This window comes from Piliocolobus tephrosceles, chromosome 15, assembly GCF_002776525.5.
Source record: "Piliocolobus tephrosceles isolate RC106 chromosome 15, ASM277652v3, whole genome shotgun sequence".
Lineage (NCBI taxonomy): Eukaryota > Metazoa > Chordata > Mammalia > Primates > Cercopithecidae > Piliocolobus > Piliocolobus tephrosceles.
In genome coordinates, this window is record NC_045448.1 from 107,334,513 (window position 1) to 107,357,314 (window position 22,802).

Here is a 22,802-nt window from a genome sequence, read left to right on the forward strand (position 1 = left end):
CGTGTTAGCCAGGATGGTCTCGATCTCCTGACCTCGTGATCTGCCCGTCTCGGCCTCCCAAAGTGCTGGGATTACAGGGTTGAGCCACCGCGCCCGGCCAGTACTGCATCTTTCTTTTCAGGACCATGTGTCTCCATAATTCAGGTTTCCCTCTGCATTCCTCAGAAGTTCCTTCTTAAAAAGCCCCTGTGCTTTCTTGGGGAGGTTTATTCCTAGTTTGTTCCTTGAGTTTTGTGCAGCTAGAAAATGGTGTTAGAAAAACCCTGACAACGGTAGGTCACTCCACAAGCCTCCCTTCAATTTCCTCATTTCATTGCTGGGAAGAGGGCCAAGGCAGGCTAGGTGGCTGCACCAGAAGACGAGCCTGGGCTCATAGTGACCCCGTCCCTCACTAGGCAGAGAGAGGGTGCAGCAGGGTGCTCAGCAGGAGGATTGCCTGAGCCTCTTCCTGTGCTATGAGTCTGATTTCTTTCCAACTCCATGGCTCCTGTCTGAGTCAAGCTCCACTCCCAGATCCTAACACTCCAGCACTGAAGAGGTTAATCTGTCACTCCCTCCAGTAGAGGATGCTTCCACAGATCTACTTGTTCTCAAGTTATATGCTCCACCGACTGAAATCAGTGCCCTGGCTGGCGTGGGCTGGGCATCTCACGCAACGCGGCTTTGTTGAATCTTCCCAGCCATCCAGATATAACAGATAGAATGCCTGAGGCTCAGAGAGGTTCACTAACTTGCCTGGGGCCCCGCAGCTTATCCATGGCAGAGCTGGGATTCAGAACCAGGGTAGTCTGACTCCTGAGAGACGCTGATCCCTGACAGCTACAGATTTTTTTCTTTGTAATAGGAGCAGGGAGACCTCAAGTTCCTTATCTGTGCTCAGAGGGTGCAAGCTCATCCCCTTTCCCCAAGTAGATGTGCAGTTTCCCAGCATATTGCTCCGGTCACTCTGCTAGCAAGAGCAGGTCTGTGTTGACTGCTAAGGCATCCAGGCTCAGGGATGGGAGGGGGCTGGTCAGAGAGCTGGGCAGTGGGGGTGTGGGGGGGCACGGCCCCCACACCCTGTGAATCAACTTCCTGGCCTGGGTGGGGGAGGGGCCGGAGGCCCCACCGTCTTTGAATAAGGGGTGTTATCTCCATAATCTTGAGGAAGGAGGAAAGACCTGTTGATACCTACTGAGATTCCTTTTAAAAAAAACTGCTCCCTGTTACCTGACAGAGTGGGGGCCAGCTCTGGCCAGGGCCCAGCCAACCTGGTGAAGTTGGGGTACGCAAAGGCAGGAAGGTGAAGGCAATGCGGCGGTGGTCGAGAGTCACTGAAGACAAACTTAAGATGTCTCATGGGGCTTAGCGAGGACTAGAAGGTAGCTATAGGGCCGAGCAGTGGGTGGATGTGGGGAAGTCAGCGGGCCCCCTGCCCTGCCAGACATCAAGCTGGAAGGAGATGAGAGTGGGCCAAGAGGACAGATGGGGCACGGGGCTCTAGCACCGCATGGCTGCACCTCTTACCAAGTTGGTCACTGCTTCTGTATCTCCCTTTCCCATCCACAAGATGGGCGTGCTAGACTCAATGTGCCCAATGTTCTCAGCGGAAGAAAGCGAGAAGAGAAAGGAGGCTTCCCCCACAAACCACAGCCAGGCTCAGTGAGAAGACAGGAGGCCTGCTTGTCCTGCTCCCTCCCCAAGGCACCTTGCTGCCCAGCAGCTGCTCCGGAAACATCAGCCTCCTGGGTGCAGGACTTACAGACCCCTGGTGCCCAGAGAGGGGCAATGACTAGTACAAGGCCACACAGCTCTCAAGCTTAAGGGTCTGCTGGAGGCGCACACCCCTTTCCTTCTCTCCCTCCCTCCCCATCGTTCTGCTGCCCGCCCCATTCACCCTGGGTGTGATGGGAAGGAAGTGACACTTCCTTTCATGAAAAGTCACCGACTGGGAACAGTGCGTCAATTACCACAATAATGGTAACAGCAGCCTCAATAACAACCAGCAGACGCCGCCCCGCCCCCTCGGCTGAGGTTGTTGGCTTAAGTTTCTCTGAGCTTGAGCTGGAGCGAAACAAAGACAGCCTTTGAAGCGGCGAAACGGCCGGTCCACTTGGCAGCCCGGGAGCGGCGGCCAGGCCGAGTCTCCGCGGAGCTTGTTCCAGAAGTCTGGGGACGGGGGGCCTGCCAGGGGCTGAGCTGGAGCCAGCAATGAGGAGAAACGCGATGGGCCTGGGACCCCCACTCCCTACCAGGGCACAGGTGCAGCTCAAGCCACAACCCGGCCTCAGCACCTCAGCTTGGGGGAGGGCGAGAGAGACAGGGTCTGGGAGCAGCTGAGGCCACAAGAGGAGCCACCAGAGGGTACAGAAGGGGAAGGAGGTGCGGGGGACACTGAATGTGAGGCTGCCAACTTCCAAGCCCCACTCTCCCTGTCGCTCTTACCAGGCTCTGGGATGTCCTAAAAGCCCCAATTCCAGGATGGGGCTGTCCCTCCCCACTGAGTCTGGACCATATTTGGTGGTGACAGTGAGAGCCCCTCAGATGGGGTTCCCATTCCACCTACGGGACAGAGGCTCAGAGGTGCCAGGTGACGTCTCCCAACTGTAAAGGCAGATTGTCGGAGGCCCTTTCTACCTATGCCACACCAAGTTCTAGGCCCCAGGCGGGCCCCTACGGCCTGGACTGGGCTCTGAGTTCTGCCGTGGGGTGAAGTCCTCGAGCCACATCTCCCACCCCTCCTGTGCTCTAGCGTTGCCTGTGGGCAGAGACGCCGCCGTGCGTGTGAGCTCCCACCAGTGGGGCCCGGGTGGCGCGAGAGGCACCTGTTGTCCTCCCCTGGGGCCCGCGGAGCCCTCCTTACTGACCCAAGACTCCGCAAACAAAGGGACACTGGACCCGCAGCGCCTCGGGACTCCCTGTGCCCTCGGGGGTCCTGCATCGCGCAAGCCCCACCACGCAGGCGATGGGCGGAGGATGACGCGACCCCAGCCCAGGCGACCCCTAGACACCGCGGAGCGACTGAGCGCGGGCCCGGGTGGCCCCGCAGCTCCGGCCGAGCGCGAAGCCGGGCATCTCTGCTCGCGCTCTTGCCCTCTTCCCCCGGCGCTCCCCACCCGCCGCCCCGTCTCTTCTGCAGACCGAGGAACAAGAAGGGGACACACAAGGGACAGGAGAGGACCCAGGGAAGCGACCCCTCTCCTGCGGGGCTGCGGCGGGTGGGCGGAGAGACGGGAGAGGAAAAGAGAGAAGGGAAGAGAAGGAAGGGGCAGGGGCGCGAAGCCGGGCGCCCGGGACCATCGGCGCAGCCTGCGGCCGAAAGAGGAACCGTGGCGCCTTCACAGCGCATTGAGCAAGTTCTTCGCAGCCGCGCAGCCCCTGCAGGAAACGGCGCCGCGGAGGAAAGGGCCGAGCGCCCCGGACCCGGAGTCTGCGCCCGGCGGCGCCGCGGTTCGGAAACCCGCGGGATGTCAGGGGCTGGGGGCGGCCGCCGGCAGCTGTCACAACACATGAGCCGAGCCCCGCTCGCGGGGGAAACCGCAGCAGGAAGTGGGACGACAGGGCCGCACCGGGCTCGGCACATTTCAGCCAAGAGACGGCGAAAAGAGTTTCGAGACAAACGCCCGGGAAGCCCCTGGCCGCCAAAACTTTTTGTCTTTCCTTTTCTCGAAACGCGCGCGGACGCCCAGCCTCACCCGTTCCGCGCCGGCCGGGGAGCGCTGAAGCCGCGGGCCGGGCTCGCTCCCTTCGGCCCGCGCCCCGAAGCCCACCGCGGACCCCTCTCCGCCCCGCACAGCGCACCGACCGCCACGAGGGCTGGAGGGAGCCCGGCGCCGGCACCTGGGCCCTCTCTGCAGGGCCGCCGAGCCCCGGCCCGGGCCGCGCCGTGGAGCCGCTTACCCATGGCCCGGCGAGGTCCCGCGGCGCTCGTCCCGAGACCCTCAGCGCGCGGCTGTCCGGGCCCGTGCTCTCTGAGGTACTGGCTCTCAGCTCCGCCCGCCGGCCGCCTCCCCGCAGCCCCGCCCCGTCCCGCCCCTGCTCGCCCCACTCTGGGCTCCCATTGGTGGGTCCCGCTCCGTCGTGCGGGGGAGGCGTGGGGCGGGGGGGAGGGGCCGTTCCCGCGCCCGGGGACCTCTGGGAATTGTAGTGCGTGCCCCTCGCCTCTCGGCTTTCAGAGTGGGGCCCGTGGAAAAGGCTACTCACCTAGAGGAGCGGAGGCAGGACCCCCAGGAATCATTGATGTCTTGTGCCTCAGTTTCCCTGGAGGCAAAACTAGAGCCTTCGAAAAATCCTCCTTGCTTTCAGCAGAGCACTGAGGGCTCTGTGGAGTGAGCAAAGTGCGTCTGACTTTGATTTGAAAGTGGCCCTGTGAGCTTCCCATTCCCCACCCAGTCCAACAAAGAAGGCCAGGTGAGGCCGGGAGCGGCGACTCACACCTGGAATCCCTGTGCTTTGGGAGGCGGAGGCGGGAGGATCACTTGAGCCCAGAAGGTCGAAGCTGTAATGTGTTGCAGTCACACCACTGCACTCTATCTTGGGCAACAGACGGAGACCCTGCCTCAAGAAAAAGAAAAAAAAAAAAAAAAAAAAAGCGGAGAGGTGGTTAGTGTGAGCTAGACAAGGACCGAACTAGTAAATCCTTGGCCTAGGTTCTGTGGCCAGGCCTGCTAGTAATAGTCAGTGTCCACATACGTAATGCAGACAGAGTGTGGCAGCTACAAGCTGAGTAGTCCTAAGAGGGGGCATGAGTTCAGGCTGTAGGAGGTGGGAATGAGACCTAGGGTGAATGGACGCAGGAGGAGGTGCCCAGCCAGCCATAGCAGCAACTTGGACCTGTGCAGGCCAAAGAGGAAGAAACGGAGGCTCAGGGTTTCAGTCTCAGCAGGTGGTTACCTAGGACGGGAGCACTGTTCCTAGCACATAGAAGCTACACAGAAATCTTTGTTGATGAATTTTAATACTCATAATAGCTGTATGTACTTCACACCATCATTGTCCTCATTTTGTAGGGTAAAACTCAGGTCTGAGAGCTTGGCTCAAGTAACACAGCTGGTAGGTGTTGGAGCCAGAGCTAGACCCAGGAAGAGGAGCCCTCATACCCAGGCATCCCCCCCACCCACTTTGCACCCATTACTGACCACGTGTCATACTGGTGCCCCTCCTCACACTAAAAGAATGGACCAGGGCTGCAGTTTGGTGAACCTGAAACGCTGGCCCTTACTCTTTGGCCCTGGAATGGAAGATGTCTGCAGGCTCAGTCTAGAGCAGACGACACTGTGGGCTCTGCAGGATAAATCCCCTGTCTACCTAGTAATGGGTTGGCTTGTAAGAGCCAGCACCTGTAGAGTTGGTAATAGACACCCAGAACAATCGTAATGGTCATTATAACAATGCATCCCACTTCCAAGTTCACAAGCCACTTTCCCCTCCAGAAGAGCTAAGGCTGTGGTGGAAGACACTATGATTGGCAGGCACTATGCCCAAGGTTGGGAATGGAGCTCTGGATGCAGCCTCCGGGGTCACAATCTAGGCCAATCCCTCACTTGTGGGTTGGATACCCCTACTGACAAGGAACTCGCTATCTTATAAGACAGCAGCTCATCCCACCAAGAGTTAGGGTTATTCTGCCATCCGGGCAGCTGGGCACATTCTGACAGACAAGGGCTGTTGTGCAAAGCCTCAGCAAGTCAACACCTGCCTGTGCCAGCCTGGGAACGATAGGATCTAAATTTAATTGCTTCCCGAGGCAACTGTTTGCAATAGAAAGTAATTTACAATGGCCCGTAAATCCTGCGGAAAACAGACATCTTCATTCGTCTGGCTAAAAACATAAACACTTCGATTGCTCAAGGCTCCATCTCACACACCTCCACTCCGGCCCAAAGCCACCCTCCTCCTCCACTCTTCAACCACAGGGTCCCAGGCCAGGACGCCTCTGTGCCTACAGAGGGGTCACCTAGCCCCTCAGTGTCCTGATGTCTCTTTGTGTGTCTCAAGAATAAGAAAAACAAACCATCACTTAATAAATACATTCTTCCTGTAAAAACATGCAAGTAGATCGGCCCTCTCTGATGCTACCCCAAATCCAGTTCCCTCACTGCCCCAGAGTTAAGGACTCATCCGATTGGGTGAAGTCTTCTAGAACTTTCCCTATGTATTTTCAAAAATATGTATGTATCCAGGTATAGAAAAATATATGGCTTTGTTTTATGTGTATGTTTAAGGAAACAATACAATTCTCATTGCTGCGTTCTGAAACTTGCTTTTTCGATTACCACTAGATCTTACAGACTTTCCTTGTTAGAACACAGATCTGCTTCTTTGGGAACTGCTGGGCTGTGTGCCCAGCACAGTGTATTTAATCTCCTCTTGATAGCGTTTAATCTTTTTGGAATTACATGAATCCTGCTGAGAACATTATAGACCCCCTTAGAACAGTTTCAGGGCTAAGGAGCTCACAAAGTGTTCCCAGAGACTGAGCTAAAAGCTGCTTTTTAACTCCCACTTCCATGTCCTAGCACCTCTTGTTAGCCCATTTCTAGGAAGAAAATCTGGCCCCGGGGGTGGTTCTCATCCTGGAGCTCTCAGAGCTGTAGGGACCATTCAAGATCATCTGTCCACCTGGTCTCATTTTAGAAAGGAGGCCACCAGGCCCAGAGAGGTTAAGCGAACCGCCCAAAGTCACACAGTAAAATCAGTGCTTTTGTGTCGTCTGGGACCTGCAAACCCATCCAGTGCCCTCAGGAAACAGAATGCATAGCCAATCTTCTATCCTGGGAAGCTCAGTTCCCAGGCTCAGCAGTTGCCAAAGGCCCCTAGGGCTTTGTTTTCAAAGGAGAAATGAAGCAGGGAAGTATTTTTAACGCAGCCCCACCCTGCTTGCCTAACTCCTGGTTCCCTGTGCTAGCTGTCCAGGAAAGGCCAGCTTCACAGCAGCATTTGCAACTCATGGAAAACAACAAATGCCCGAAATAGACGATACCCAAGCTCAGGAATGGAAAAAATTGGCTCATGGTTTCAAATGCCTCTTTTAGAAAAAGACAAGAATAGCTTTTGGCCTTTGGGGAACTGCTGGGGGTGAGGGAGTGGGGAGGTGGTTGTGAGTCCCGGATCACCAAGGGCCAACTTCCTGCCTGAAAGAGCTTTGGCCACCCTACCCCAGGGTGCGTGTAAACCAGCTTCCCGAGCTTTGTCCACACTGGAAACTGCATCTGCACCTGGCTCTAGGTTCCCTCCAACCTCCAGCCACTCTGGAAAGACTTCCCGTGTCGGGCCAGGGCTGGGCTGGGTTCACCTCTCCACCCCACATCTCCCCACTGTGTCCCAGCAGGGTAGAAACCCATGGTTCTGAACTTCCTGAGCCTGAATGGTGGAAGCTGAATTCCCCTGGGGGAGGGGAACGGAGGGCAAGGAGAGAAAACTGGGGTTTTCATCCCCACTCAAGACACAGCCCAGCTGTGTGGCCTTGGACAAGTCACTTAACCTCTCAGGGCGTCAGCCTCCTCCTCTGGAAAGCAGGATAACTCTCCACTTTTTCAATCATCCACTCATCCAATATGTGTTGTGTGGTCCTACTACGTGCCAGCACTGAGCTAGACATGGGATGTAGCCACGGCCAAAATGAAGTCCATATCCTTCGTGGCTCTTGCCAACTTCACAGGCTGCTAAGAATCAGTCCCTGCTCCAGCTACTCAGCCAAGGTCTTGTGCTGAAAGGGGCGAAAATGCCTTGGACCAGGGCTGACCCTAACACACACTGCACCATCTTGCATGGAGTATTCAATGTCGCTCTAGCCCTCTGAAGTGGGCGCTCTATCTATGTCTATCCCCTTATTACAACTGAGAACTAGAGAGTAAGTGCTGGACAAGCCCGCAGACTCCTCCACAGATAGGAAGGAGTAAGTTTGGGCTGGGTGAGGGTCAGGCACTGGTAAGTCCCAGGGTCAGGGTAACTAAAGCTCTGTGGGAGTCTTGACTGGAGCTCAGCACAAAATGCACTGGACAAGGAATCTCTTAAAACCATTGGGTCTGTGTGACACTTTTACTTAAAATAAGGTCTCAGCTGACCCTTCCACTCTCTGTTGTATGTCAGGTGACCCTTCCATGTGACAGAAAAGTAAGACACGTAGAGGTTAAATGACCTCTGCCCAGCCAGACCCTGCCCATCTCCCACCAAGATGAGGCGGGAGAGGGGCAAGGAGTTGGGTTGGCGATGGGGGTCCCTAGGCGATGGGGGTGTGACTGGGGCCAGGAGAGAACTCCATCTCCCAGGATGCCGTGCAAGGGGGGCGTGTAGGGGCTGGGCCTCTGTGTAGGCAGGGCTGTAATTTCTTGGTATTTAAAAAAAAAAAGAGCAAAAGGAAAGAGAGAAAGAATCAAAGCCTCAAGCGTCACGTCTAGGAATAGCGCCGGAGTCCGGCCAAGTCATTAGAGACGATGAGTAATCCGGTTAAGTCATTTCTCTAAACACCATTCCTTGTAAGAGAATTAAAATATCAGCTTACATCAGAGGGGGAGAGGCAGGCTCCAGGGGCCCGGGCAGGAGCACGGCCAGGAAGGGGGCGTGGCTGGTACGCTCTGCCTGCCACTCAGCCCTGCCCGGGGTGGGGGCTGCATGCGGGGCCCTGCCAGCTGAGCCCTGGGCTTGCGGTGGGTGCTGACATCCAGCCAGCGGGGGTAGAGGGAGCGGCCCGCCACACCTCAGTTTACCTCGTTGTTCAGGGTGCTGGGGGAAGTTCGGGACCGCCTGCTCTTCAGAAAATCGTTGTCCCTCCTGGGGGCAGCCGGTGTTTTGTTTTGTTTTTTTCTTTCAGTGTTTCTCCCCTCCCTCCTAAGATGTCGAGTTGATATCTCGACAACTTGAGGTCTACCGTTGGAGTAAAGGGCTGGGGATCGGCCTGGGGACACAGGGAGGGGAAAGAGGGGTCCCCAAACCTCTGGAGAGGTGCCGATTTTCCACTAGACTAACTGCCAAGTCGTGAGGGGTGACGCCTTAATTTCTATTTCCCCCTTTTCCCTTTAGTTGCCCTGTATTTGGAGAACGCGGGGCTGGGAATCCGCCAGACTTACGGGACAGTGGTAACTGCCAGCGCCACTTTCCGCATCCTGGGGGCAGGATTGTGATGACCTGGGGAGAGCTGCTGATCACGAAGCTGACCCTTGTGGGAGGCAGCGGCATGGGCCTGTGGTCCCAGTGACTCAGGAGCTGAGGTGGGAGGGGATCTCTTGAGCCACGAGTTCAAGGCTGCAGTGAGCTTTGATTGCACCAGGGCACTCTAGCCTGGGCGACACAGCCAGACCCCAGCTTAAAAAAAAAAAAAAAAAAAGCTGCCCTCAGTCTCGTTATAACACCTGCCCTCTGAGCCAGGACCCACAACGTGAACTGGGTCTCAGCTGTGAGCAGGACACAGATGTCATGTGACCCTCTGTAGCCCTAAGGAGGCCCAGAGACTTCCTAATGGCCTCCCAGCAGTTCCTAGGCAGTGTAGAATCACTCAGGTTTATGGTGGCAGGCCCTAAACACTCGAGGCAGGCTCCCCGCCCACGCTGACTCCTGCAGCAACAGGCTAGGAGAGGTCCATGCCTCCCTGGGAGCTTCTCAACAGTCCAGAGAACAGAAACCTCCCCGGCTGTGGAGCCAGGTGGACTGGTGTGCAATCTGGGTACCCTCCCTTGCAGGTGCTATGACCTGAGATGGGTTATTCACTGTCTCCAACCCTCAGTTTTCCCGTGTGAAATGGCGTTAGCAATACCTAGCTTGCAAGATTACTGTGAGGGTGAGAAATAACATAAGCCTTCAACAACTGGTCATTCTATTGTGGCGGCTGCGAGAACAGCCTCCTTCACCAGTGGCATCAGAACTTCTGCAGGGTGGATTCTGTGCTCTTCAGGCCCTGCCCTGATGACCTGGGGCCGGGCCCTGAGACCCCACTCCCGATCAGGTTTTCCAGGTCTTTGGGTAGCAGCTGCAAAGCGCCCCCGCCGCCCCGCTCCCTGGGTTCCTGGTGGGGTCCTAGGCTCTGGCCAGGATGCGGGCATGAAGGGAGGAATTGTGGGGGAAGTCAGTGACTCATCTCCAATCTGAGTGGGCCTCACTAACCCCTTCGATACTGGAAGCCCAGGCTTTTCGGGGAGATACTGCTCTAATTCCTCCTCCCCAGATGAACTCATGGGACTTTGCGAATATGACAACTAAAACTTTCAGCCTTGCAATGGTCGGGGGTCCGCTGGCTCCAAGAACTCAGATCCCTCCGAGGTTTCATACTCTCGCTGCAGCTGCCCCACACTGCAGCCCCGACCTGAAGCCCAGGCCCCTGCTTTCATCATCATGGTGTCATCCACCCGGCACCTGCCACAGGCAGGACTGCCCTCCCTGCCTGACATCCCAACTACCTTTGTTGGAAACAGTACCTGGCAGGGAGAATCCAAGCTGAACCCAGGTCTAAATGGTCCTGTCTACACCCCAAGAGCTCTCATTCTCCCCGCATCTGCTGTGCATCCTTTCTGCTGCTGCAGGCCCAGGTGCGAGTGTGCAAACCTGTGCACACATGCCTGTGCATCTATGCATGGGTCTTGCATGCCAGGAGCCCACAGCTCACACATAGGATCGCACAAACATATCTATACACTAACTCACCAGAGAGCTGGCAAGAAGCCCCTGAGGCTTTCTTCCCCACATCTGGGGTACCCTGGCCTGCCTTGGACTCCTGGAAGAGGACACAGGGTTGTTCAGCCCCCCTCCCTCACCCCAGCTGCCCACCTGTGCCATGGTGTCTTCAGCCATGGGGCCAGCCTGATGGACTTTGCTCTGTTAAAACTGCCTTCTCTCTCTCTGCCTTGGCCTCAGCAGGCTCTTCCAGACCTGCCTGAGGGGTAGTGGCCATGGCTGAAGGCAGAGGGCTGCATGAAGGGGGGGCTTCCCTGGGCCTTGGGCCTGGGTAAAGACAGCTCTGGACATGGAGGTGGCTAGTTTGGCATCCCCCCTCTCTGGCAAATATGGCAATATAGCCACACTGGGAGGGCTTTGCCCCAGTGCACCATGCTGTTCCTGGAGCTGTGTGTGTGCCTGAGCTGTACCCTCTGGGCCTGGAGGAGCCTTCCCAAGCTTGCCAGTTCCCACATGTCTACCTAGTGAGCTTCTGCTCATCCTTCAAGAGCCCACCTGAGGGAGATACTCAGGGGTCTCAGCACACACCTCTGCTGTGGCATGTGCCACATCGTGCGCCTGTGGTCAGCTCCATGCCACTGTGTGACTGGCCAGCAGCCCCCAAGCCTCTGGTCTCCAGCTAGGAGTGGTCTTTACTATCTGCCCACACCGCACTGCTGACAGGGCCGCAGAGCCCTGGCCGCTGATCCTCCAGAAGAGGAAACTGAGGGTCTAAGTGGGAAGGGACTTAGCCAAGGTCTCACAGTCGCTTCAAAAGATCTCAGAGTTGGTAAAGGAACTGGGAAGGAAGGGGAGGAAGTGAGAGGCCACTGAGGGCAGGTGCACAGTAGGTGCTAAATGAAGATGCACAGGAGAATGAAGGGCATGGAGGATAGGGAGAAGGAAGAGGCCAGGCACCCACCTCCACCCCATCCATCACCAGGCATCATCTGCCCTTTCTTCTCCAGGGATTAGCGCTTCCTCATTGTCAAGGGCAGCACATTCTAGATGCTGGAGCCTTGACCTCATGTGCACCCCTGTCGCTGGAGCCTCGCTGGAGTCTGGCTGGAGTCACACCCTCCCTATGGCTGCAGGCTGACTGCTCAGGCCACAGCCCCTTTCCTGGGTATCCCTGTTGCTACTGAATCCTGGCCAGGGGTAGTGAGCACAGCACAGGTCTTGGACTCCAGGACAGCAGCCCCTTAGCTCCCCAAGGAGCTCAGAGGCCCCAAGCCCCTGGCCAGCTTGTCTTAGCTGGAGGGAGGTTCTGGGCATTCTGTAGCTGGACTCAGGCCTGCCTTGGCCGAGGAGACTCTGCCTTGGCACAGATTCTGTGCCAAAGCGATGGGCAAATTCTTCCCCACAGGAAAACTAAGTACCCCAGTGCAGTTGAGCTCTCCGTGCTGTCTCCTATCTATGAAACCGGCTGGCAGGCACAATAACAGCCCTCACGCCTCCGGGTGCAATTACGGGCATTGGATGAGCTATTTCTTATAAAGGGCTTAGAACTGTGCCCACTGGCGGGAGGAAGTACTCCATAAACATTAGCTGGTTTCCACAGCCCTGGGTGAAACAGAAGGCACGGGGTGGGCCCAGGCTGGGGGAGTGGGGACAGGAAACCTGACTTCCAGCTCCAACCCAGCTCAGCAGATAAACCTTTTGGTTCTGCAAGGTCCCCAACCCCCTGCCTTCCCTCCTTCTGTACGTGTGTGTCATATTTTGTTGGCTTTGGGGCTTTCTTTACTTTTTTTCAAATAAACAAGGGCTGCATGAAACCTCTAATATTCTGGGTAAGTGTTGAAACAGCTCAGAAATCCCCTCCTCCCCTTGTGACTCAGTGGCAGGAGCCATAAGCAGAACTACTGGTGACACTGTGGGAGAGAAATTCTGCAAAATAACAGCTGGGCAGCCCGGGACCCCAGAGAGTTGAAATGGCACCTCAGAGGCACCAGGATGTCCTGGAGAGGCACCAAAGCCCGAGGTCCTCCAGGGACCGTGGAGGGGGCATTAAGCCTTGAAAAAGATCATGATGCCCATCCCCCCAGCATAATTAGAAATAAAAACAGCCCAGGACAGTTACGTTAGTGTGAGGAAGTCCCTCGAGACTTTGACTTTTCCCGTAACGGCGATTTTCGATGCTCCTTGGGACACATCAAATTCTTTCCAAGCATTCTTCTTTTTCTATTTTGGTGCCCTAAGCTCTAGCGTGTTCGACCAAGCCCCTGCCCCAGCCCTGAGCGACCCCTGCAGGCTGCCTGGCGCCTCTGGGCACCGGCTCCGGGGCTGTGGCGGGGGGCACAGGGGGCGGCACCGGCTGAGGGGGAGTAGGGGGACAGCCGGGGGTGGGGCGGGGGGAAGAGCTGGAGGCGGGGTTGGGGGAGAGCTGGGGTGGGGCGGGGGGCGAGCTGGGGGCGGGGCGGGGGCGAGCTTGGGGGCGGGGCAGGGAGGGCGCCCAGCGGCTGGGCCGCACCCCCCACCCCACCCCACTCCACCCCACCCCCACCCGGGACCGCGCTGGGGTTTCAGAAAGCGCTTTTCTGGCCCTGCCGCCGGATCTGACTCAAAAAGGGGAGCTGGCTCAAACCGAAAGAATAATTCGGTTAGCCAAAGCGTCGATATTTCCCTGGGGCCCAAATGGCTGCCAGGCAGGGGGCTCCAGGGCCGCAGCCTCGCCGGCCCCTCGGGCCCCGCCGAAAGCCCCGGGCCCCACGCAGCCCCGCCACCGAAAGGGGCAGGAAGAGCCGCTGAGAGCGGGGCCTGCTCCAGCCCCCAGGCTGTGCCGGACGGTCGGACCCTCCCGAGGCCTTCCCTGTCTGTGCCAGTGGGCCCTGCTCTCCCGGGTCCTCAGGACGTTGGGCAGACCCCTGAAGCCTCTTTTCCAGCAGCAGGCACCTTCCTGCACACCTCCGTGAGTGAAGCTTTTCTGGAAGTATCATGTGGACACTTTTGGAGGCCTACACCCACTCTTAGAGGAACCTGGCGTCCCACTGCAGGGGCGTCCCGTCTTTTGAAATTGAAGAATTGTCTTGCACCATCCATAAAATACACTAACACTACCTACCGATAGCCCGTGAGCTAAAAGAAAAAATCGCGAACATACCTCAGCGTTTTAAGGAAGCTTTATGAATTTGGGCCGCATTCAAAACTTTCCTGGGTCGCACGCCACCCGTGAGCCACGCGTCAGACAAACTTGCATTCTGGAGACCGACTCGAAATTAACTGGAAACGAACCACTCGGGCCGATTCAAACCCCTGTCATCTATCCCTACCCACGATTTCACTCCCAGGCCCCTTGGCCTGGTGTTGCTTGCCCTTTGGCCAGCGTCCTAGAGGTCACAGTGAGGCCCAAATGAACGGGGTTTTATTGAACTGACATGCCCGGAAGAGAAACATTAATCTATACAGAGAGGCTAATCATTTGTTTCAGGCTGAATTGCCAGGGTGGCGGGGGTGGCGGGGGTGGGGTGGGGTGGGCCCAGGGGCGACCCTCCACTCCCCCAGCAACCCATGTGTCCAGTCTGAGATGGCCGTATGCATATTCTCTTCAGGTCCCCCCTCCCTTCGGTCTGAAGCAGGGACTTGGGCTTTGCAGGTGCAGAAGCTCTCTGGCTCTGGGAGCCTGCTGGACTCAAGTTCGTTCTGACCTCAGGACAGGTGTGAGCAGGAGATGCTGACGGCTGGTTTTCCTGGGCCGCCCAGAACACCTGGCCTCTCAGCCCAGGGCTCTGTCTCAGCACAAAATTCGCCCTGTAAGCAGGACCCTCCTGAGCTCCCAGGAAGGGCCAGGCACATAGCTGCTGTCACCGGCAACAGTCCCGCAGACAGCGAGACGGCTGTGACACAGTGCTGCGCACAAGGCCTGGCTGCTGCCTGCCACACACAAGGACAGGCACTGAACACAGCCGAGGTCAGGGACCTGCGGGGTCAGCTGAGCGTGTGAGGACTCAGGTGCCTGCAATCCCTGCCTCCCTGCCACAGTGTGATGCTACAGGGTGGCCCGGCAGGACTGGGTCAGTACAGCTCCTGATCTACCAGAGGACCTAGTGTCACCCCCCACACAGTTGTCACACTGCTGAGGAGTCTGAAGAAGAGGAAGGCACCAGGGCAGTCCCAGTCACGCTGGGACTTGGAGCAGTCCCTAGTACTGATACTGAAGTATGTCAATATCATAATAAATGGCTTAGAGGGAGCTGTGTTGACTGTTAATCCCAAGGCGTGGAGGGAACACCTCGCTCCCGGAAGAAAGCTGGGAGCATCTGTCTCTTCTTTATCTCTCTCTTCTTTTTTTTTTTGAGACAGAGTCAGACTGGAGTGCCGTGGTGCAGTGTCAGCTTACTACAGCCTTGGACTCCTGGGCTCAAGTGATTCTCACACCTCAGCCTCCCAGGCAGCCACGACCATAGGCATGCACCACCATGCCTGTCTAATCTTTTAAACATTTTTATGGAGGTGGGATCTCGCTATGTTACCCAGACTGGTCTTGAACTCCTGGGCTCAAGTGATCCACCCACTTTTGTCTCCCAAAGTGCTGGGATTACAGGTGTGAGCCACTGCGCCTGGCTGCATCTCCATTTTACGATGCTGAGTGGGAACTTGGAGGAAGGACAAGAAGCAGGGCGGGTCCTGCCATATTGTGTACATTCTGGGAGTCCTCACTGCCCTGGTACCCAGATATAGGTCTGTCACTGAGGAGTGGCAAGGGCTGCCCTAGGTCTGGCCCAGAAGGTCCCTGAGCTCCTGCTTAGAGTGCCATAGTGCCGTGCCGGTGGTGTGGAGGGACTTGAGCACACTCGGGCTTATGGGCACATGTGTCCCGTGGACTCTCTGGGCACGCCTCTGTGTGGGAGAGCATCCTGCCTTCTTGCATAGCAGCGAAGCTTTTGTAGGAACTCTAACCCTGTTGAAGGGAAGTAGGGAAATGAGGCGTGTCTGAGACACCAGGCTGCCTGCTCAGTCTTTCGGAGGTAGGAGAGAAGCTGCAGAGGTCTCAGGGATCACTTCCGCTTCCCGTGAAGGCTCCCACATGGGATCCCCAGATCCAAGAGCCCTCTGGGGGGGAGGAGCTCTCCTAAGGGGCGGCAGCCTGGGATCATCAACCTATCCGTGACATTTGCCTCCGAACCCTTTACAGTTCACTGTGTCCTGATTTTACAGATGGGAAAATCAAGGCCCAGAGAGGGAAGGTGGTGTGCTCAAGGCCACACTGTGGATCAGGGGCGGGGCAGGATCTGGTGCCTGCCAGCATCCTGTGTTTCTTCCTGCACTGCAGGCAGGAGAGGGAGGTGGCGCAGCAACCCTGGATCTGCTGCCCACGGGCGTTAGGAGTGAGGAGGGAACTCCTGTGGATGCTGTGTGCCTAGCAGTGGTGGCTGCTTCACACCCCATCCCTGGCCAGTTGCTTTCAACAAGGTATGTTTTGCTAACTTTTTACCTGGGGATCTCCAAGCATGCGATGAATTCGGAGAATATGGTTGCTGGTTTCTGTACATTTTTTTTTTTTTCCCCTGTAGTCTGGCCTGTTTATCATGAGCTCTGCTAATCAGAGTATTCAAGTGCATGCACGTACACAGGCATACACGATGTGCAGGACGTTCTGGGGAATTTACTTTTCTGGGTAACTGAGGGTTAACTGGAAGCCTGTGTTCTTATGCCTTATTGAAAATTTTTCTACAAATGATGAGCATTTCCCCAACTTAGTATTTTGAAAAGTTCCACCACTTTCTAAATACGTGACCTTGGTCGAGTTACCTAACCTCAGTAACCTCAGTTTCCTTATCTGTAAAATGTGCAGAGCAATGCCTCTCTAGGTAATGAAAGGAACTAGAAATAAAAGCAGTGCATAGCATACCGTGCGTGTCTTAGAAATGAAGCCATTGCTACTGCTGTTAGCACTCTTATTATCTGGTCAAAGGAAGAGGAGAGTCGACTGAGGATCTTTGTGGAGATTTGGGACTCTGGTTTGGGATGTCGTTGCACATCTGGCATCCATCTTCAGTTTCTGTCCCAATTAAATCCTCTCAAGGAGATAGTTTTCTTATGATTTGCTGCTTTCTCATAAAAGCCGCTGCAGCCGTGGGAGCTGCATGCAATGAACCAAGGACCTTTGGTCTGCAGCCCATATGTTCTCTTTGAGTTTGTTGTGCTTCCTCTGGGAAAGGGCCAGCGGATGAAGGGCAGGGCCTGGGCTCAGCCTTCCCGGGATTCTGTTCCACCCCACGCTGTGTCACGCGTACCCCCTGCACACAGCTCGGGACGGAGATCGGGATGGCTCGGGAGGGGTCTGGGTCTTAGTCTTGGCCTAGTGCATTCTAGGAAGCCCTTCCTTCCCTCCCTCCCTCCCTCGCTCCCTCCCTCCCTCCTTCCTTCCTTCCTTTTCCTTCCTTCCTTCTTTTTCTTTCCTTCCTTCCTTCCTTCTTTCCTTTTATTCTTTTTCTTTTTTTGATGGAGTGTCATTCTGTTGTCCAGGCTGGAGTGCAGTGGTGCGATCTTGGCTCACTGCAGACTCTACCTCCTGGGTTCAAGCAATCCTCGTGCCTTAGCCTCCCAAGTAGCTGGGACTGCAGAAGCGTGCACCACCATACACGGCTATTTTTTTTTTTTTTTTTTTTTTGTATTTTTTTAGTAGAGACGGGGTTCTACCATGTTGGCCAGGCTGGTCTTAAACTACCGATCTCAAGAGATCGGCCCACCTTGGCCTCCCAAAGTGCTGGGATTACAGCCGTGAGCCACCCTGCCCAGTCCAAGAGACAGCTTTTTCTGACCTGCCCCCCGATCCATCCACATTGAAGAGTTGAGGAGCCTCCCGGAAGTGGGGAGCCCACAGGCCTCCCAGCTCCATGAAACTGCTCCTGCCGGCTGTGGAGGGGGAGGAAGCAGCCACAGATGGGGAGGGTGGCAACCAGGCACCTCCCCCTGCAGGGCTGCTGCCTTGCCCCCACGGGTGTAGCACTATCCGCTCAGGGATGAGGCCTCGGTGCCTGCTGGTGCCCTGCGTCAGAGGCACAGTCCTGTGAAAGGGCATGGAATTCAGAGTCAGATCAACCCCCAGCCCTATCCCTTACTGGGTGGCCTTGGGCAGCCCACTTAGATCTCTGGGCCTCACTCTCCTTACCTGTAAAATGGAAACACTTACCTTTGGGTGATGATGTGAAGATGCAATGAGACTAGTGTGTGAAAAGTCAGCCTGGTGCGGTCCCTAGGCTTACAGCCTGCCTCCTGCCCTTTGCTCAGGGCTGCTGAGAGAAGCACCCAGTGCGGGGCTGGGCAGAGCCTTGCAGACTGAGGGCAGAGCATTGTAGGCTTTGGTTTCTGGGATGGGGGCAAAGGCTATCTCTAGACCTCATCTGTATGCAGTCCCTCCTCATTCTCCTTCCAGCTCAGTCTGTCCCTGCCTCTCCACTTCTCTCCCTTCCTCCTCACAGCCCGCCCCAGGCCTCCAGCCTTCACACAGAGACCTGCCACGCTGGCACAGGGGGATGAGGAAGTGCTTGCTTAGGTGTCCCCCTCCTCTTAGACTCACTTTTGTCCGCCTGGGAGACAGCATCCTGGGGCACATAGAGGCCCACCGTGGTGCCTGAGCTCCTGCACACCCAGCAGAAGCTGGAGGGTGGGAGGGGGAGGGGGATGTGTAAATGTTATATTGAACCATAGAGTATACACACATGCTGAGCGCATACTGTGTGCCAAGACAGTGCCACTCGCCTCTTAGTTCTTTTTCTGCTGCTGTAACAGAATGCCACAGACTGGGTAATTTATAATGAATGGAAATCTATTTGGCTCGCTGTTTTGGAGGCTGGGAAGTTCAAGAGCATGGTGGCAGCATCTGGTGAGGGCCACTCTGTGGCAAAAGGCAAAGGGTGAAAGCAAGGGCAGGAGAGACAGAGAGAGGAAATCGGCCAAATTAATCCTTTTAATCAGGAGCCCACCCCTCGGTGATAATGCCTCACTCACTCTTGCATAATAGCATTAATCCATTCATGAGGGCACAGCTTTCTTGATATAATCACCTCTTAAACGTTTCACCTCTTGGCCGGGCATGGTGGCTCAAGCCTGTAATCCCAGCACTGTAGGAGGCCAAGACGGGCAGATCACAAGGTCAGGAGATCGAGACCATCCTGGCTAACATGGTGAAACCCCGTCTCTACTAAAAAATACAAAAAAACTAGCCGGGCGAGGTGGTGGGCAGCTGTAGTCCCAGCTACTCGGGAGGCTGAGGCAGGAGAATGGCGTAAACCGGGGAGGAGGAGCTTGCAGTGAGCTGAGATCCGGCCACTGCACTCCAGCCTGGGCGACAGAGCAAGACTTCGTCTCAAAAAAAAAAAAAAAAAAAAAAAAAAAGGTTTCACCTCTTAATGCCATCAGATGAGGACAAGCTTCCAACATGAATTTTGGGGGGAACACATTCAAACCATAGCAGCCGGGGTGGGGGAGATTGCCTAAAAAGCATTCCTGCCATTGATAATGAGAATATCACTTTGTGTACGTACAGCACAGAAAATTTCACAAGCACTTTTCTACACTAGCTTATTTTCATCCTTGCCACAATAGTCCCTGACTTCAAAAAGCTTATCATATAGTTACTGGAGAAAGTTGTGAATAAGTGTGATACAATGCAGCAAGGCCAACATAACGGGAAAGTATCCCTAATCTGGAGGTATCTAGAGGTAAAGACTTGAGCCAAGTCCTTAAAACAGTAGCCAATTAACAAATGTAGGTTAATTTGTTGTTAATTAAGTATGTGGCAGAACCCTGATTTTGATGGGAGTGGCAAGCAAATTACACTTCCCATCATCCCTTGCAGCTAGGGGTAGGCTTAGGACCCAGTACTGGCCAATGAGATGTAAGTAGAAGTTAGCTGGGGATTTCTGGGAGTTTGACTTTCCTGGTGTAAGCCTCACCCCTTCCTTGTTGTCACTTCCTTTTTTCTTCTTCTGGGAAGGTGGAGTGAGGCTGAGGTGGAATCAGGGGGCAGGTGCTGACGCCTCTCAGTCACTACAGGAGTTTAAGGCTCTGGGAAACTCATTACTATCTCTGGATCTGTTTCCTTATCTGTAAACCAGAGGTGGAATGAGATAAAAACATTTTTAAGCATTCTACTTTGCTAATTTATAATATGTGAACATATAATACACATACAAGCATCTGTGAATGGGTTGAGAAATATGATTTAATTGACAAAAGCTCAGATTACTGTAACCTAGTGTCTTCAGGAACACAGCCACCCTCAGTGTAAAGTAGGTGCTCCAGTAGATTTAAAAGAAATCCATTTAGGACAGTTGCCACTCTTTGAGGCTAATGTATTTGTGGCAGAAAAAAACATCTGGCTATGCACGTTTCTACTGCCTGACAAGTGTGCAGTTATTCAGCCAGCGTGAGAACAAACCTCTGTATTGCCTCCTTCAGTTTACATAGACTAGCAGGTGAAGAAATTATGTCTGGAATTAGATCATGTTAAAGGAACGAGCCTAACATGGAGGCCTGGAGTTGATAACCCTTTGCTTAAAATCTCTCAGTATGATGGTGACTTTGACAGTTTTTTCTTGTAATTCTGTGACTGTTTGCTGTGTATATTTTAGAGTTATTAGTTGCAAGCAGGCTCAACATTCTTTTATCCTATTGGTGAATTATTCCTTTTATCATTATATAATGACATCTTTTTCTTAGTGATGGCTTTTGCCTTAAAGACTATTTTGCCTAATACTAATATTGCTACACCGTCTTTCTTCTGGTTAGCATCTACTTAGTATAGAAATATTCCCAATATTGGCCGGGTGCGGTGGCTCACGCCTGTAATCCCAGCACGTTGGGAGGCTGAGGCAGGTGGATCACGAGGTCAGGCGACTGAGACCATCCTGGCTAACAAGGTGAAACCCCGTATCTACTAAAAATACAAAAAATTAGCCAGGCATGGTGGTGGGCGCCTGTAGTCCCAGATACTTGGGAGGCTGAGGCAGGAGAATGGCGTGAACCTGGGAGGTGGAGCTTGCAGTGAGCTGAGATCAGGCCACTGCACTCCAGCATGGGGGACAGAGTGAGACTCCGTCTCAAAAAAAAAAAAAAAAAAAAAAAAAAGAAAAAAAAGAAAAGAAAACATTAGACAATAATACATGGAAAATGGAAGGTGTGTGATTGGAGTTGAAGCTTTTAAGATCTTTGCTTAGGAAGGGCATAAAGATATAGGTCAGGTAGAGAGGCTCATGTTTGTAATCCAGCACTCAAGGAGGCTGAGACAGGAGAATCTCTTGAGGTTAAGAGTTTCAGACCAGACTGGGCAACATAGCAAGACTCTGTCTCTACCAAAAAAAAAAGTTTTCTAAACTTAGCCAGGCATGGTGGTATGCACCTATAGTCCTAGCTACTTGGGAAGCTGAGGTGGGAGGATCCCTTGAGTCCAAGAGTTTGAGACTACAGTGAGCTATGATCATGCCACTGTACTCCAGCCTGAATGACAGAGCAAGATCCCATCTCTTAAAAAATAAAATTATATTAATTAAATATATTGATTAATTTATCTCTTGTTAAATCAAATATGCATGATAGAAATATAAGTTAACTGCTAAAATAATCAAAATATGATGTATAATTTTCAAACCAGTATAAGGAAAGAGGGTGGAGATAAAGAAAATTTGATCAATATAATAGCACTTTGGGAGGCCAAGGTGGGTAGATCATCTGAGGTCAGGAGTTCAAGACCAGCCTGGCCAAAATGGTGAAACTCCATCTCTACTAAAAATACAAAACTTAGCTGTGCATGGTGCTGTGCACCTGTAATCCCAGCTACTCTGGAGGCTGAGGCAGGAGAATTGCTTGAACCCAGGAGGAGGAGGCTTCAGTGAGCCAAGATTGCAACACCGCGCTCCAGCTTGGATGACAGAGAAAGACTTTTTTTTTCTTTTTAGATATGGGGGTTTCTCTCTGTTGCCCAGGCTGGAGTGCAGTGGCACGATGATAGTTCACTGCAGCTTCCAACTCCTGGGCTCAAGCGAGCCTCCTACCTCAGCCTCCTAGGACTGCAGGCACATGCCACCATGCCCAGCTTATTTTTCTTTAATGTTTTTGTAGAGATCCAGGGTCTTGCTATGTTGCGCAGGCTGCTCTCAAACTCCCGCCCTCAAGTAATCCCCAGCGTCAGGCTCTTGAGTAGCTGAGATTACCGGTTCAAGTCAGTAGGCCCAACTCAACAAGTACTTAGGTTTATAATGGATAGGTTTTTTTGTTAACTGTGGCAGTTTGCAGTTTGTATTTTTTTTTTTTTTTTGAGACGGAGTCTCACTCTGTGGCCCAGGCTGGAGTGCAGTGGCCGGATCTCAGCTCACTGCAAGCTCCGCCTCCTGGGTTCACGCCATTCTCCTGCCTCAGCCTCCCGAGTAGCTGGGACTACAGGCGCCGGCCACTTTGCCCGGCTAGTTTTTTTGTATTTTTTTTTTTTTTAGTAGAGACGGGGTTTCACTGTGTTAGCCAGGATGGTCTCGATCTCCTGACCTCGTGATCCACCCATCTCGGCCTTCAAAAGTGCTGGGATTACAGGCTTGAGCCACCGCGCTCGGCGAGCAGTTTTGTATTTTTTAAAGATAGAAGCAACCGTAGCTCCCATCTCACATGCTCTTCTGCAGTATGACCTTGACACCTCCCATCAAGAGATGGAATCTAATTCTTCTCCTTTTGATTTTGGGATGACCTTAGTGACTTGTCTTAGTCAGTAGAATGTGGTGTGTGGTTTCTGAGACTAGATTAGAAAAGGTCACACATCTTCTCCCTGGTTCTTTGGAGCACTTGCTCTCTGGACATTGCCATGTAGAGACCATTTGTAGATGTTTCAGTCAACAGTCTTCACTCAGCATGGTCTTTGAGTAATCTTAGCTCAGATGCCAGATATGTGAGTGAAGGGACCTTCAGATGCTTCCAGCCCTCAGCCACCTGAGCCATCCTCAGCCATTCATGACTTTCCAGCTGGAGCCCCAGACATCATTTAAAAAGTCGAGCTGGCTGGGCTTGGTGGCTCATGCCTATAATCCCAGAACTTTGGGAGGCCAAGGTGGGTGGATCGCTTGAGGTCAGGAGTTCGAGACCAGCCTGACCAACAAGGTGAAACCCCATCTCTACTAAGATTACAAAAATTAGCCGGTCGGGGTGCACACGTCTGTAATCCCAGCTACTTGGGAGGCTGAGGCAGGACAATC

The 22,802-nt window shown here is 54.1% G+C and overlaps 1 protein-coding gene, 1 long non-coding RNA gene and 1 pseudogene across 5 annotated transcripts in view; 1 reads left to right on the forward strand and 2 right to left on the reverse strand.

Annotated features, from left to right (window-relative positions):
* ARID5A (AT-rich interaction domain 5A) overlaps window positions 1–3,986 on the reverse strand; it is a 15,968-nt gene extending 11,982 nt beyond the window's left edge. The window contains exon 1 of one of the 3 annotated variants that reach the window (XM_023211476.2): window positions 3,880–3,986. Coding sequence is in view for 2 of the 3 variants with exons in the window: in XM_023211473.1 (XP_023067241.1) it covers window positions 3,880–3,883 (4 nt within the window). In the remaining variant the exon portion in view is untranslated. The remainder of the gene's footprint in view (window positions 1–3,879) is intronic. The other 2 variants (XM_023211473.1, XM_023211475.1) reach the window with 2 other exon arrangements.
* Window positions 7–3,873, reverse strand: LOC111542225 (annotated as a pseudogene). The gene has a single exon (XR_002731487.2). The product of XR_002731487.2 is annotated as a translation initiation factor IF-2-like (transcript).
* A 4,360-nt stretch (window positions 3,987–8,346) lies between the features above and the next one.
* Window positions 8,347–12,702, forward strand: LOC111542240. The gene is made up of 3 exons (XR_002731489.1): window positions 8,347–8,426; window positions 10,828–10,939; window positions 12,462–12,702. It is a non-coding gene; the product is annotated as an uncharacterized LOC111542240 (long non-coding RNA).
* Window positions 12,703–22,802: the final 10,100 nt, after the last annotated feature.